This window comes from Lonchura striata, unplaced genomic scaffold (genome assembly GCF_046129695.1).
Source record: "Lonchura striata isolate bLonStr1 unplaced genomic scaffold, bLonStr1.mat Scaffold_165, whole genome shotgun sequence".
Lineage (NCBI taxonomy): Eukaryota > Metazoa > Chordata > Aves > Passeriformes > Estrildidae > Lonchura > Lonchura striata.
Window position 1 is genome coordinate 165,173 of NW_027461107.1, and position 16,261 is coordinate 181,433.

The 16,261-nt window shown below is 51.5% G+C and overlaps 1 protein-coding gene across 1 annotated transcript; it reads left to right on the forward strand.

The window, feature by feature from the left end:
* Positions 1-13,505: 13,505 nt before the first annotated feature.
* On the forward strand, positions 13,506-14,438 carry LOC144248538 (olfactory receptor 14J1-like). Its single transcript, XM_077790648.1, has one exon. The coding sequence runs from the start codon at positions 13,506-13,508 to the stop codon at positions 14,436-14,438; it is 933 nt and encodes a 310-aa protein (XP_077646774.1).
* The last annotated feature ends 1,823 nt before the right edge of the window (positions 14,439-16,261 follow it).

The window sequence follows — 16,261 nt, forward strand, 5'->3', positions numbered from 1 at the left end:
GCCCTGTGGCAGCAGGGTGGCCTTTCACACACTTGTGTTCCTCACAGGCCAAAAGAATGCGGAGCCTGACCGAGGCCTCGCACTGCTCACCAAGGATCCTTGGATGGTGAGAATGGGCAGTGGCTGAAGCTGCGCTGGGCAAAGCAGCCCCATGGGCTGGCAGGGCTTCAGGAGCTGAGGCAGCTGCTCCCAGCTCCCCTGCCTCACCTGCCCCAGTGCTTTGGGAAAGGCCTTCGGCCTCTCTGTGATGTCACACGGACATCTCTGTGATGTCACACTGAAACTGTGAGGTCACATAGCTGTTTGTGATCTCACAGTGACAGCTATGTGATGTCACAAAGCCCTCTGTGATGTCCCACAAACATTTCTGTGATATCATACAACTTCCTGTGATGTCACCCTGACATCTCTGTGATGTCACACAGCTCTCTGTGATTTCACAGGGACATCTTTCTGATGTCACAATATCTCTTGTGATGTACACGGACAACTCTGTGACACCACAAAGCTCTATGTGATCGCTGTGCTCTCACACATCCTCCTCTGATGTCACAGAGACATTTTTGTGATGTCACACTGATATCTCTCTAATGTGAGACGGCTCTCTGTGATGTCACACGGACATCTCTGTGATGTCACACAACTCTCTTTTATGTCACACTGATATGTCTGTGATGTCACACAGCTCTCTGTGATGTCACACAGCTCTCTGTGATGTCACACAATCATCTCTGTGATGTCTCACAATTTCCTGTGAGGTCACACAATCATCTCTGTGATGTCACACAGCTTTTTGTGAGGTCACACAGACATCTCTCTGATGTCACACAACTCTGATGTCACACTGACATTTCTGTGATGTCACACAACTCTCTATAATGTCACACAGCTCTCTGTGGTGTCACGCAACTTTTTGTGATGTCACACGGACATCTCTGTGATGTAACACTGTCATATCTGTGATGTCACACAAAATACTGTGATATCACATTGGCATCCCCTTGATGTCACACAGCTCTCTGTCATGTCACGCAGTCACATCTGTGATGTCACACTGACATTTCTGTGATGTCACACAGCTTTTTGTGACGTCACACAGACATCTCTTTGATGTCACACAACTCTCTGTCATGTCACACTGTTCTCTGTCATGCCACAAGGTCATCTTTGTGATGTCACACAAGCTCCACTTGATGTCACCTAGACATCTTTGTGATGTCACTCTGACATCCCTGTGATGTCACACAGCTCTCTGTGATGTCACATTGACATCTCTGTGATGTCACAATGACATGTCTGTGATGTGTCCTGGGTTGTAAGATAAGCTTGTATTCCATTTGCCATCTGTTGAAGAAAAAACCGGTTGGACAGGTTTTTGTTATCTCTCTCAGAGACAATGGTTTTGCCCCGTAGAGGCAATGGTTTGTTTATACACCATTGACTGATTCAATGCGGGCTGGTAAATGTAACACCGTGAGGGGTCCCACCCAGAGGGGGGAAGCCAAGCACTCTATTGTTGTTTAAAGGGGTAGCTTTTTGGGGAGAGGAGGCAGCTCTCTGGGCGGGACTCCGAGAGAAGCAGCTCTCTCTCTCTTTGCGGGATTCCTGGGGAAGCAGCTCTCGCTCTCTCTCTCTTCGGCGGCACTGGCAGCGAAGCAGCCGGCGCGCGCTGAGCCGACGGCGGCGGAGCTCAGAGGCAACCCCGGCGCAGAGGAAGACCGGCCCCACTGCCACCAGATCTTCAGAGGAAAACTATACCCTTCTAAAGATCACCTCTGCAGCTGCAACTCATCAACTATTGCAAGGGAAGCAATTGTCCCAGCAGAACTGATACTGGCATCCCCCAGGTTCTGGACTTTTTCTTTCACTGGTTTTGTTTGTACCGATTGCATTTGCCTTTTTTTGAAATTGTTGTCTAGTTTTCTCCTAGTAAAGAATTGTTACTCCCACTCCCATATCTTTGCCTGAGAGCCTTTTAATTTAAAGATCCTGGTAATTCAGAGGGAGGGGGGTTTGCCGTTCTCCATTGCACAGGAGGCTTTGCCCTCTTTCACAGACTCCTGTCTTGTCGAACCAAGACAGAATTTGGCGCATCAACGTGAGGCCCGAGGGCATTGAGAGGGAAAAAGGATTAACAGTTCTTAAGTAATTTGGTTTTTTGTTGTGTGTAAAAACATCTTCAGCATCACCATGTGGTCTAGTTTACCTTGGTTTGGGTGGCATGTGATCGTAGCTATACTTTTCCCATTTGCAGACCCTTATCTAAAAATGGGTCCTATAACTAAGGCTACGGTGTCTGTTATCAAGTTTGGCTTCTGGGTTAATTGGGTGAGGAATTCATGGATCTTTAATTTCCTCTGGAAGGCAGGTACATGGATTCATAGCTACCACACGTTAAGTGTATGTTTTTGGGGTTACTTTAATAACGGTACCTACTGCGAGGAAATAGCACCTGGGCAAACTTTCTCCCAACCTTTTAACCATCTTTTTGGGTCTGCTCCACCAGTTCTCAAAGGGTTAAGATCCTTTATAAGTGCTAATGATACCATACAATGGGTGGTGTTGCTGATAGTCCTGTTATATTTAGCATTCAGAGATAAGGGAAGATTAACCTGGATAACTACCCTCACACCTACACCACAGACTCGAGATGCTGCTGCTCCAGAGCCTGACCCTGCCCCACAGCCCACCTCAGAAATGAACCGCCCAGATTGGGTGAGGGTTCTGGTTAAGGAGATACGAGAGATGCTGAAGGAGTGCATTTCCCCAGCTGGTGAGAAACCGGCCCTTTGCCTTGAGGAGGGACAGTCTAATAGTACAGCTGTGGAACCCACAAATGTTACAACTGTCCAGGTTCCAGCTGAACCACAAAGGCAGTCACGGTCAGCAGCAGTGGCCCCGGTAGAAACAAGGAAGTCTAAGGTGAAAGCAGAGCACCCTGCAGATAGGGACAGGAATGGAGGAACCTCACAACCCACAGGGGACCCAGAGATTGCTATCATCACCGAGTCCCTGACGTACGAAAGTCTTCGCAATCTGCATAAAGACATTGTGCGACGAGGGCGTGAGGCTTATGCTACCTGGCTACTCCGGGTTTGGGATCTTATGGGTACAGGCGTGCAGCTGGACGGTGGTGAGGCAAGGAACTTGGGACCCTTGACCCAGGACTCGGGTATAAATCAGGTTTTTGTAAGGGAACCAGGGTCCCTTTCTCTCTGGGAGCGGCTCTTAATGAGTGTCAGGGAGAGGTTTGTCCACAGAGAGAGAATGCAAGAGCACCATCATAGAATGCGCTGGAAGACACTCGAGGAAGGGATCCAACAGCTGAGGGAAGTGGCAGTATTGGAGGTACTCTTTGGGAGGGATGGACGACACAATGATGACCCTGACAAGGTCAGGTGTACGGGACAAATGCTGTGGAGTCTGGCAAATCTTGGGCCATCTCAATACACCACCTTCATTGCAACAATCAATGCTGACGCTCACCGAGAGACAATAGGTTCTGTTGCCAACAAACTTAGGAATTATGAGAGTATGATTAATGGCCCAATGCAGGCTCATATCTCAGCTGTGATTAAGGAGTTTAAAGAGGAGATGAGGGAGGAGATAAGGAAGGTTAATACAGCACCCGTGAGAGTCACAGGCCCCAGAATCAGCACCCAACAATCCCCAGCTAGAGAGAGAGGGTACACCCCAAGGGCTAATCTGTGGTTCTTTCTGCGTGACCATGGGGAAGACATGGGGAGGTGGGATGGGAAACCCACTTCTGTCCTGGCAGCACGGGTCCGTCAACTCAAGGAGGGAAACTCTAACCGGGGGAGCTCCACCAAAGTGAAGGTAGCCTCAACCTCCCGTGACCAAGCTTGTGGGTACGATCTGTCAGACCCCCTTGAAGGGACCTCTAGTATGTATGCCCAGGGAAGGAATGATAACCAGTGTTAGAGGGGCCCTGTCTCTAGCCAGGGAGAGGCACGGGAAAACCGGATCTTCTGGACAGTGTGGATCTGATGGCCTGGCACATCAGAGCCACAAAAATATGATGCTTTAGTTGATACTGGTGCACAGTGTACTCTGATACCATCGGGACATGTGGGGGCAGAGCCTGTTTCCATTGCTGGTGTGACAGGGGGATCACAACAATTGACTCTGGTGGAAGCTGAGGTGAGCCTGACTGGGAAGGAGTGGAAGAAACACCCTATAGTGACTGGCCCAGATGCTCCGTGTATCCTAGGCATAGACTTCCTCCGGAACGGATATTACAAAGACCCAAAGGGACTCAGGTGGGCTTTTGGAATAGCCGCTGTAGAGGCAGAAGACATTAAGCAATTGAACACCTTGCCTGGACTGTCAGAAAACCCCTCTGCAGTAGGACTCCTAAGGGTGGAAGAACAACGCGTGCCAATTGCGACCTCGACAGTGCACCGCCGGCAGTATCGGACGGATCAAGATGCCGTGATCCCCATCCACAAAATGATTCGGGAGCTGGAGAGCCAAGGGGTGGTCAGCAAAACCCACTCACTCTTCAACAGCCCCATCTGGCCTGTGCGCAAATCTGACAAAGAATGGAGATTGACTGTGGACTATCGTGGCTTAAATGAAGTGACTCCACCGCTGAGCGCTGCTGTGCCGGACATGCTGGAACTCCAGTACGAGCTGGAGTCCAAGGCAGCAAAGTGGTATGCCACCATTGATATTGCTAATGCGTTTTTCTCCATTCCTCTGGCAGCAGAATGCAGGCCTCAGTTTGCTTTCACCTGGAGGGGCGTGCAGTACACCTGGAACCGACTGCCCCAGGGGTGGAAACACAGCCCCACCATCTGCCATGGACTGATCCAGGCTGCACTAGAAAAGGGTGAGGCTCCAGAACACCTGCAATACATTGATGACATCATTGTGTGGGGGAGCACAGCGGCAGAAGTGTTTGAGAAAGGTGAGAGGATCATCCAGATACTACTAGAAGCTGGCTTTGCCATCAAGAAGAGCAAAGTCAAGGGACCTGCCCGAGAGATCCAGTTCCTGGGAGTGAAATGGCAAGATGGACGGCGCCAGATTCCCACTGAGGTCATCAACAAGATCACAGCTATGTCCCCACCAACCAGCAAAAAGGAAACACAAGCTTTCCTGGGTGCCATAGGTTTCTGGAGAATGCACATTCCTGAGTATAGCCAGATTGTGAGCCCTCTTTATCTGGTTACCCGAAAGAAGAATGATTTCCACTGGGGCCCTGAGCAGCAACAAGCCTTCACCCAGATCAAGCAGGAGATCGCTCATGCTGTAGCCCTTGGCCCAGTCAGAACGGGACCAGAGGTCAAGAATGTGCTCTACTCTGCAGCCGGGAACCATGGGTTGTCTTGGAGCCTTTGGCAGAAAGTGCCTGGGGAGACTCGAGGCCGACCACTGGGATTCTGGAGCCGAAGTTACAGAGGGTCTGAAGCCAACTACACTCCCACAGAGAAGGAAATCTTGGCTGCCTTTGAAGGAGTTCAAGCCGCCTCGGAGGTAATTGGCACAGAAACACAACTCCTCCTGGCACCCCGACTACCGGTGCTGGGCTGGATGTTTAAAGGAAAGGTTCCTACTACCCACCATGCCACTGACGCCACATGGAGCAAATGGATTGCCCTCATCACTCAACGCGCCCGTATTGGAAACCTGAATCGCCCTGGGATTTTGGAGATAATTACGAACTGGCCAGAAGGTGAAAACTTTGGTCTCACTGATGATGAGGAGCAGGTACAAGTGGCAAGGGCTGAAGAAGCTCCACCATACAACCAACTACCAGCAGAGGAGACCTGCTACGCTCTTTTCACTGACGGTTCCTGTCGCATCGTAGGGATGAACCGGAAGTGGAAAGCAGCCGTATGGAGCCCCACACGCCAAGTTGCACAAGCTACCGAAGGAGAAGGTGGATCGAGCCAACTCGCCGAACTCAAGGCCGTCCAGCTGGCTCTGGACATTGCTGAAAGGGAGAAGTGGCCAAAGCTCTACCTTTATACTGATTCATGGATGGTAGCCAATGCTCTTTGGGGCTGGCTGGGAAGGTGGAGGAAGGCCAACTGGCAACGTAGAGGAAAGCCAATCTGGGCTGCTGATATATGGAAAGACATTGCCTCTCGGGTGGAAAGGCTGACGGTGAAAGTCCGTCATGTAGATGCCCATGTCCCCAAAAGTCGGGCTAATGAGGAGCACCGAAACAACGAGCAGGTAGATCAGGCAGCAAAAATAGAGGTGTCAAAGATAGACTTAGATTGGCACCATAAGGGGGAGTTGTTCCTGGCTCGATGGGCTCATGATGCCTCAGGTCATCAGGGCAGAGATGCCACCTACAAGTGGGCACGAGACCGAGGGGTGGATCTAACCATGGACAGTGTTTCCCAGGTTATCCATGACTGTGAGACGTGTGCTGCCATCAAACAGGCCAAGAGAGTGAAGCCCCTATGGTATGGTGGGCGGTGGTCCAAGTACAAGTATGGGGAGGCCTGGCAGATTGACTACATCACACTGCCCCAGACGCGCCAAGGCAAGCGCTACGTGTTGACCATGGTGGAAGCCACCACTGGATGGCTGGAGACTTTCCCTGTACCTCATGCCACTGCCCGGAACACCATCTTAGGCTTGGAAAAGCAAGTCCTGTGGAGACACGGCACCCCTGAGAGAATTGAGTCTGACAACGGCACCCATTTCAAGAACAGCCTTATCAACACCTGGGACAGAGAACATGGTATCGAATGGATATATCATATTCCCTATCATGCTCCAGCTGCCGGCAAAGTTGAACGGTGCAACGGACTCCTTAAGACTACCCTGAAGGCACTTGGTGGGGGAACATTTAGAAACTGGGAAATTAACCTGGCAAAAGCAACCTGGATGGTCAACACCCGGGGGTCTGTCAATCGAGCTGGCCCTGTTCAGTCAGAACCCTTACACGCAGTAGATGGAGATAAGGTCCCTGTAGTACATATGAAAGGTATTTTAGGGAAAACTGTTTGGATTAATCCCACCTCAGGCAAAGACCAACCCATTCGTGGGATTGTCTTTTCTCAAGGACCTGGTTACACTTGGTGGGTAATGCAGGAAGATGGGGAGACCCGCTGTGTACCACAGGGAAACTTGGTCTTAAGAGAGAACTGGGTGTAAGATTTCATGGTGTGCAGATGGAAATAGAATAAGGGGTGGATAATGTCCTGGGTTGTAAGATAAGCTTGTATTCCATTTGCCATCTGTTGAAGAAAAAACCGGTTGGACAGGTTTTTGTTATCTCTCTCAGAGACAATGGTTTTGCCCTGTAGAGGCAATGGTTTGTTTATACACCATTGACTGATTCAATGAAGGGCTGGTAAATGTAACACCGTGAGGGGTCCCACCCAGAGGGGGGAAGCCAAGCACTCTATTGTTGTTTAAAGGGGTAGCTTTTTGGGGAGAGGAGGCAGCTCTCTGGGCGGGACTCCGAGAGTAGCAGCTCTCTCTCTCTTTGCGGGATTCCTGGGGAAGCAGCTCTCGCTCTCTCTCTCTTCGGCGGCACTGGCAGCGAAGCAGCCGGCGCGCGCTGAGCCGACGGCGGCGGAGCTCAGAGGCAACCCCGGCACAGAGGAAGACCGGCCCCACTGCCACCAGATCTTCAGAGGAAAACTATACCCTTCTAAAGATCACCTCTGCAGCTGCAACTCATCAACTATTGCAAGGGAAGCAATTGTCCCAGCAGAACTGATACTGGCATCCCCCAGGTTCTGGACTTTTTCTTTCACTGGTTTTGTTTGTACCGATTGCATTTGCCTTTTTTTTAAATTGTTGTCTAGTTTTCTCCTAGTAAAGAATTGTTACTCCCACTCCCATATCTTTGCCTGAGAGCCTTTTAATTTAAAGATCCTGGTAATTCAGAGGGAGGGGGGTTTGCCGTTCTCCATTGCACAGGAGGCTTTGCCCTCTTTTACAGACTCCTGTCTTGTCGAACCAAGACAGATGTCACACAGACAGCTGTCTGTGATGTCACACTTACATCTCTGTGATGTCATGCAAGCTCCTGTGATGTCACAGAGACATCTCTGTGATTTCACACAGCTCTCTGTGATGTGACACTGACATCTCTATGATACCATGAAGCTCTCTGTGATGTCACACAACTTTCTGTGGTGTCACACTGACATGTCTGTGATGTGACACTGACAGCACAGCCTGGAGCAGAGCCCGCGCGGCCTCGGGCTGCAGCAGCGGGCCGGGGCACAGCTGCCAGCCCGCACACTGAGCACCGCGCTCAGGGGCTGCTCCAGGCTGGGGCTGCAGCTTCCCGGCCCTCCTTACCAATATCTCAATGAACCTCCACAGTTTCTCCTTCTTTACAGATTTTTCAAGATCTCTCCTGTTCAGGAATTTAGCCAAACAAAGCAGGGTTTCCTGAGAAGACTGGAGAGCAATAGAGACACGGAAATGGCCCCGCAGCCCAGGGCCCAGGATCAGCATCCCTGTGCCAGGGCCAGGAGGAGGCTGCAGCCCGCCAGGCGCCAGGGCAGGAGGCAGCCGAGCCCCCTCCCAGGGGAACAGCAGCAGCCCAGGTGTCCTCACCTCTGCCACACACTGATTCTCCTCATGGCAGTAGAAGAAGAGTGGCAGCAGGCTCTGACACACTTGTGTCATCAGGGGCTTTTTTTTCGTCTTCTGCTACAGCAGACAGCAAGGTTCTAAAGACAAATATGGAGAGCTGCTGCACGTGGATATCATCCTGTGGAACAGGAAGGAAAAAAGACCTTGGCATCAGCTGATTCTGGCCCATGTTGGCGCAGGCCTGCATCTCCACAGGGCACCAAGTGTCTGGGCAGCAGCCAGTGGCCATGGCTGAGGGCACAGAGCCTTACGTGGTCAAAGAGTGGCAGGAGCACCTTAGCCAGCTGCAGGGCGATGGGGCTGGGTATTGGGGTGTCATTATCCAGGAACAAATCACTAAGTAGAACAATGGTCATCCTGACCACATCACTATCATTTTCCTGCAGGAGCTCCCCGAGGCCTTCGGTCAGGCTCCACATTCTTTTGGCCTGTGCGGAGCAAAGGTGTGTGAAAGGCCACCCTGCTGCCACAGGGCCCAGAGGCCAAAGGCCCACTGGCCTGGGCCAAAATAAGAATTGGCTACCAAGCCTGGCCAGTGTTACATAACCATCTGCAGGCCCCAGGGAGATATTGACTCTGCCAGTGCTGCCATCCTCCCTCCAGTGAGAGAAAAGGACACAGGGCAGGCACACAGAGGAGCAACATGGACACACCGAGGTCACTGAAGAGGAAGTTGAGTCCCGTATGGGAGGGATGAGGAGATGCCTTGATCTTGGGGCTGGAATCCTCTGCTAAAGCTATGGAGAAGGATGTCATGGATACATCAGACTCTCTTTTTCCCTATAAGGCATTCAAAAGTATGGGGAGATGACTTGTTCAGCAAAGGCCTCCTTGCTAAAGTAAGCAAATGTTGCAGTAGCTGTGATCCCATGAGAGGTTTGAACAGACAAAGAGTACAGAGTGATGAGACCCTGTGCCCTGAGGGAGAGAAGAAGACCTCTGTTCCCAGAGCTGAAGATGATTTTGGAAATAGATGAAGAGAACCTTTGGTCTTAAATAGCTCATCTTTAAACCAATACTGCATAAGTTGCCATGGCCCATAAGCACAGCTGTGGGAAAAGCTGTGAAAAAATGGGAGGGACTTCACAATTGCAGATTTCTCCAGGCAGCTGCTATTTCTGGAAATGAAAAGCCATGAGATAACTGTTTTCTTGTAGAGAAGTCTCCATAACATTAACGAGAAAAACTTCTCTCCCTAAGTGAACTGAAGAAAGACTATTCTACAGTTGGAAAACTGATGGAAAATTTTAGGTTTTGGCCCTTAACATAGTTAGTAAGTAAGAAAATGTTGTATGGAGAAGGGAAGTGTTCTGAATGTTTTGTTGTAATTATTATTCTCTTTTTTTTAGTTACTGATAACAAACTTTTCTCTATACTCCTTAACTTTGAGCCTACTTTGCCTTTCTCCTAATTCTATCTTACAGCAGGAAATGAGTAACTATATTCTAGTCAGTGCACTGGTAATTAGCCAACACTGAACACACCACACTAATAGATGCATTGGCTGAGAAACCTGAAACTGATGAACCAAAACCACTACAGAGACTTCCTGATGAACTGCACTAGAGCAGAGAGAAATGAAGGCAGACCCATGGTTTGTCAGGACTTGCTTGATCCTAATGAGCCCCGTGGTGCATTTGGAGCTGAGACCTGGAACCTCGAGCCCTGAGAAGAGATTGCACAACTTTCCAGGAGTCAAAGTCAGAAGAAAACTTCAAAGTGTCTCAAAGCATTAATGGGACCCACTGAGGTCCATGCCCAACACTGGCTCCTCATGGACTCCTTGGAGAAGAGAATTAGAGGCCAGGATGGCATAAAAACTCAGAGACTCAAAATGGCACGAAAAACCTCTCAGTGTGGAAAGGAAAATCCAAAGTACCTGAAAAATGGTGAGTATCTCAAAGTACTAATGAACCCCACTGAGTGTCAGTACAAAGCTCTCAAGGGACTCATTAAAGCAGATAATTGGGGCCATGATTGCACAAACTTCTCACAGAGTCTGTATCAAAAGGGAAACGCCAAGTTCCTTAAAGAACTGAGTATCTTGAAGCATTAATGGGCCCCACTGAGTGTTTGTTCCTGACAAAGCCTCTCCAGGGACTAATTACAGCAGATAATTGGAGGCCAGGATTGCACAAACCTCTCAGAGACTCCAAGGCAAAAGCAAAAGCCAAAGTCCTTTGAAAAACCTGCAGTCCCTGGGAGCATGAAGGAGCCCCCAGGGCCATTCCTGACCAAGGCTCCCCAGGGACTCCTTCCAGCAGATCCCTGAGGCCACTGGGATGTGGGCATGGGGGGATGCTGAGGGCAGGACCAGGGGCTGACAGTGCCCAGCCTGGCTGGGGCTGTGCCAGGAGGCCCCAGGGCCTCAGGACAAGGTGTCTCCTCACAGCCCTTGGTGGCACAGACCCTGCTGTGCCCCAGGGCACCAAGACTTGGCTTCTCTTTGTCCCCACCTGGCATCAGTGCCTCCAGTTCTCTGCTCTGCCTGAGGCCTGGGGACACTTTCTCAGTCGTGTCCCTCAGTGGGACCCATTAAAAGTCCAAGAAACTTTGGAGTTGGATTCTGACTTGGAGTTCTGGAGAGGTTTCTGCAGCTCCCTCTCAGGGCCTGATGTTCAGGACCTGAGCACAAAGCCCCAGAGGGTCATTAAAGTCCTTTTGCTGTGTCTGTGCTGCTGAGCTGGGCCGGGCTCCTGGCACAGAGGGTGATCCTGGTAACCAAGCAGAGCTTCAAAAGCACATTTCTCTTGCTGAGCAGCTCTTCTGCCAGCCCAGCAGGGCTGGGGCACTGCCTGCAGCCAGCCCGGGCACAGCACAGAGGCACAGAGAGCTTCAATCAGTCAGGGCTGGGAAGGGGCTGAGAAGTGCCTGGGGCAGAATCACTACCAGCCCTTGGCACAGGAACCTCTGGCTGCAGGACAATGCAGCTGCAGCTCCTGGAGAGATCTCCTAAAGCTGGAACATGCCAATGCCCACAGAGCCTGTGAGTGCATTCTCTGCTCATCTCCTGTGCAGAGCAGCCAGGGGTGCCCAGGGCTGTCCTGCAGAGCAGGGTCCTGCAGCCCAGGGCGCTGTGCTGGGCCAGGGACTCTGCTGCCTGCCAGGGACAGCTCTCAGCCGGCCCTGGAGCTGCTCCCAGCGCTGGCCAGGAGCTGTGGGGGGAAGGAGCCACCCTGAGCAGGGCAGGTGCTGCTGCTGAGAGGGGCTGGCTGGGGCAGGACTGCTCCCAGCTCCAGACCAGCCTGGGCACAGCTCCGGAGGACACTTCCCAAAGAAGGTAAGCCTGGGTTTGCTGTAAAGGTCAGGAGCTTTCCTGAGAGTGTTTTCAATTTTCTGCTTGGAGAAAGATGATGAAGTTGTGATGATGATAAAAATATTTTTGCTTTTTATATATTTTTCATATATTCATAGTTCTGTAAATTACTGTTACGTAGTTTTAAAATTATAATCCTTAACTAACTCTATTAAACTCTTAAATAACTCTTTTTAACTACTATTATATATTTAATGTATTAATGATCCTTAATTAACTCTAGTATGTTTCCTTACCTTCTCTTAGATTTTAGAACTATAACCTGTCTAAATACATTTTTAAAGTGCTATATAATCTTTTTATCAGAGAAAGAACCCACAAGAAGAGTATTTTGGGTTTTGAATGTAAGCAGTGATAAGAAAAACTGGGACAAAGAAGGCCCTGGACTTATTCCAGTGGGTTGAGCCAGGGTTGTGTAACTGGGTACTGAATCTCCCATTGGATGTTCCTGTTAAATATCCTAAATAATCAACATTAACAAATTGTTGAAATCAGGGGCTGGGTGTTCCTCATCCCCACTGGGACACCTGGAAGCTTCCAATGAAGGTCTGGTTTTAACTTCACTGTTCTAACACTGTTGCAAGGGTTCTTTTTTTTCTCTTTTGATTATAGACAACAGGGGGATGAGAGAAGCAGAACAGGAATTGTAATCCCAGATTCACAGAACATTGTGAGTTGAAAGGGATGCACAGCATCATCAAAGGAATGTTAGAACATTTACAGAGACTCCAGAACTGTGACTTTGGGTGGTCAGTGTCTCTGCTGGGAGCCTCCCAAAGGGCCTTCAGCCACTCCTCAGCCCTGGGCAGCAGCAGCATCACCTCTGCAGGGCCCAGCAGGGCTCTCCTGAGCTGCCCTTGCCCAGCTGCACACAGAGCCTGCCCCAGCCAGGGCCCTGCACACAGGCAGGTTTCTGTAGGGCCGGGCCGAGGGCACACAGGGTGGGATGGGCTCTGTGAGCGCTGGCAGGGACAAGGCACCTCTCAGGAGGGGATGTCCAGGCCCAGGGAGATGCTCAGGGAAGGTGAGGGGGCTGAGCAGAGCAGTGCTGGGGGAACAAGCCCATCCAGCCCCTCACCTTCCCTCAGCCACAGGGAATCCTTTACCTCTCACAGCTCTCAGTGGGAAACTCTGAGTGCAGCAGGAATTCTGGGGATTTCTGACCTCAAAGAGACAGGAATTGTGTGTGGGTAGGAAATCAATTCCTAAATCCAACCCCTGCCATCAACTTCTCTTAGAAGTGTAAGTGCAGATGGTACCAAACCTTTCTGCAGAAGGAGTGATTCCCCTGACCAATCCTGAATATCCAGCCTTGTCCCTCTGCCACATGGCCACAAACCCAGGGCAGCAGGGCAGGGATGGCTCCTCGAGAGCCCCCATGCACAGCCCTGGCTGCTCCTGGCACACTCAGCCAGCACAACTGGAGCTCAGGCAGGGACCTGGGTGAAGGTTTTCCCAGAGCAGGAACAAGGGTGGGTGAGTCCCAGCAGGACAGGCTGCAGGGAATGGCCCAGGTTTGGCTCCAAGCAGCCTCTCCTGACTTGTCCCTGTCCTTTCGCCATGAACAGGTGCCCATGTGCAGCCACAGCAAATGTCCAACAGCAGCTCCATCAGCCACTTCCTCCTGCTGGCACTGGCAGACACGCGGCAGCTGCAGCTCCTGCACTTCTGCCTCTTCCTGGGCATCTCCCTGGCTGCCCTCCTGGGCAACGGCCTCATCATCAGCACCGTAGCCTGCGGCCACCACCTGCACACGCCCATGTTCTTCTTCCTGCTCAACCTGGCCCTCAGCGACCTGGGCTCCATCTGCACCACTGTCCCCAAAGCCATGCACAATTCCCTCTGGGACACCAGCACCATCTCCTACACAGGATGTGCTGCACAACTATTTTTTTTTGCCTTCTTTATTGGATCACAATTTTCCCTCCTGACCATCATGTGCTATGACCGCTACGTGTCCATCTGCAAACCCCTGCACTACGGGACCCTCCTGGGCAGCAGAGCTTGTGCCCACATGGCAGCAGCTGCCTGGGCCAGTGCCTTTCTCAATGCTCTGCTGCACACAGCCAATACATTTTCCCTGCCCCTGTGCCATGGCAATGCCTTGGTCCAGTTCTTCTGTGAAATCCCACAGATCCTCAAGCTCTCATGCATACATTCCAAAGTCAGGGCACTTTGGCTTCTTGCTGTAAGTGCCTGTGTAGGACTAGGTTGTTTTGTGTTCATTGTTTTCTCCTATGTGCAGATCTTCAGGGCTGTGCTGAGGATCCCCTCTGAGCAGAGACGGCACAAAGCCTTTTCCACCTGCCTCCCTCACCTGGCCGTGGTCTCTCTGTTTGTCAGCACTAGCATATTTGCTCACCTGAAGCCCCCCTCCATGTCCTCCCCATCTCTGGATCTGTCAGTGTCAGTTGTGTACTCGGTGGTGCCTCCAGCCCTGAACCCCCTCATCTACAGCCTGAGGAACCAGGAGCTCAAGGCTGCAGTGAGGAGACTGATGACTGCATGGTTTCAGGAACATTAAACTAGTGTCCAGTTTCTGCCATCACTTGTAATAAAAGTCATCTTTGATAATTCCTGATGGTTTGGTTATGGATTGTTTTACCCTTTGTTTACTTTTTTCATATTGTCCAAAATAAATGTCATTGTTTGTGCCATTTTTAATTTTTAGTAGTTTTCAAGGAACTAAAGGATCTCCCAGCAAAGATTTCTGCAGAGATGCCCTTCTGTTGCCTTCTCTGGAGCTGCAGCAGCAATGTCTGTGTGCAGAGCTGGGGCAGATCAGTGCTGGCACAGCAGCTCCTCTCCTGCTGGCCACACCATTCCTGATCCAGGCCAGGAGCCATTGCCCTTCTTGGCCACCTGGGCACTCTGCTGGCTCATGTCCAGCCTGCTGTCCATCAGTCCCTGCAGGTCCCTTTCTGCCTGGCTGCTGTCCAGCCCCTCTGTCCCCAGCCTGAAGCACTGCAGGGGTTGATGTGACAAAAGTGCAGGACCTGGCACTTGGACTTGTTAAACCTCACCTTGTTGGATTTGGGCCCTGGATACAGCCTGTCCAGGTCCCTCTGCAGAACGCTCCTGTGCTCCTGCAGGTCAACACTCACATCCCACTTGCTGAACTTCTGCAAAGTTGTCCTTGGTTCCATGAATCCCCTCAGTGTCACAATGTCTCTTTGGTTACACCAGGACCTGCACTGTCACCCTGGTCTCTTTGGTTCCATGGGGCCCCAAAATGGGACAATGTACCCTTGGTTCCATGAGGCCCCGCATTGTCAGAACGGCCCCTTGGTTCCCCTGGGCCCTGGACTCTCCCAATGCTCTCCTTGGTTTGGCAGTGTCACAGTGGTGAAACCCCTCGGTCACACAAGGCCCCGCAGTGTCACCATGGACTCTGTGGTTCCACCAGGACCCAGTGTCACGGGGACTCCCTGGTTCCATTGGGCCCCAGAGCACCACAATGGAGCCCTGGTTCTATGGGGCTGCACAGTGTCACCATGGTCCTCCTAGTTCCACAAGGCCTTGCAGGGTCACAATGGCTCCAGAGTGTCCCAATCATCACAGAATGACAGAATCAAAGAGGCTGGAAAAGACCTTTGGGATCATCAAGTCCAACCAATGCCCTAACACCACCTTGTCACCCAGACATGCCACTGAGTGCCACTGGAGAGGGACAGTGACTCTGCCACCTCCCTCCTGGCCTGCCCATTCCAATGCCCACTCACCCTTTCATTGAAGAACTTCTTCCTCTTGTCCAGCCTAAACCTCCCCTGGTGCAGCTGAAGGCTGTGTCTTCTTGTCCTGCCCTCCAGCAGATCCACACTCACACCCAGCTTGGTGTCACCTGCAAATTTGGGGATGGTGGGCTCGATCCCCTCCCCCAGATCATCGGTGAAGATGTTAAACAGGACTGGGCCCAACACAGATCCCTGGGGGACAGCACCAGGGACTGGACACCAGCTGGGTGCAGCACCATCCCCACCCCTCTCTGGGCCCAGCCTCCAGCCAGCTCTTCCATCTCCCAGCCAGGAGGGAACCTGCCCCAGCCGTGGGCTGCAGCTTTTCCAGGGAATGCTGTCAGAGACAGTGTCCAAGGCTTTGCTGAAATCCAGATGGACCCATCCACAGCCTTTCCCACATCCACAGGTGGGTCACCTGGTTATAAAAGGAGATCAGGTTGCTCAGGCAGGACCTGCCCCTCTTAAATCCACACTGGCTGGCTCTGAGCCCTCGGCCATCCTGTGGCTGCCCTGTGGTGGCTCTCAAGGTGATCTGCTCCATAACCTTGCCAGGCACCGAGGTCAGGCTGACAGGCCTGGAGCTCCCCAGATCCTCCTTCCAGCCCTTCTT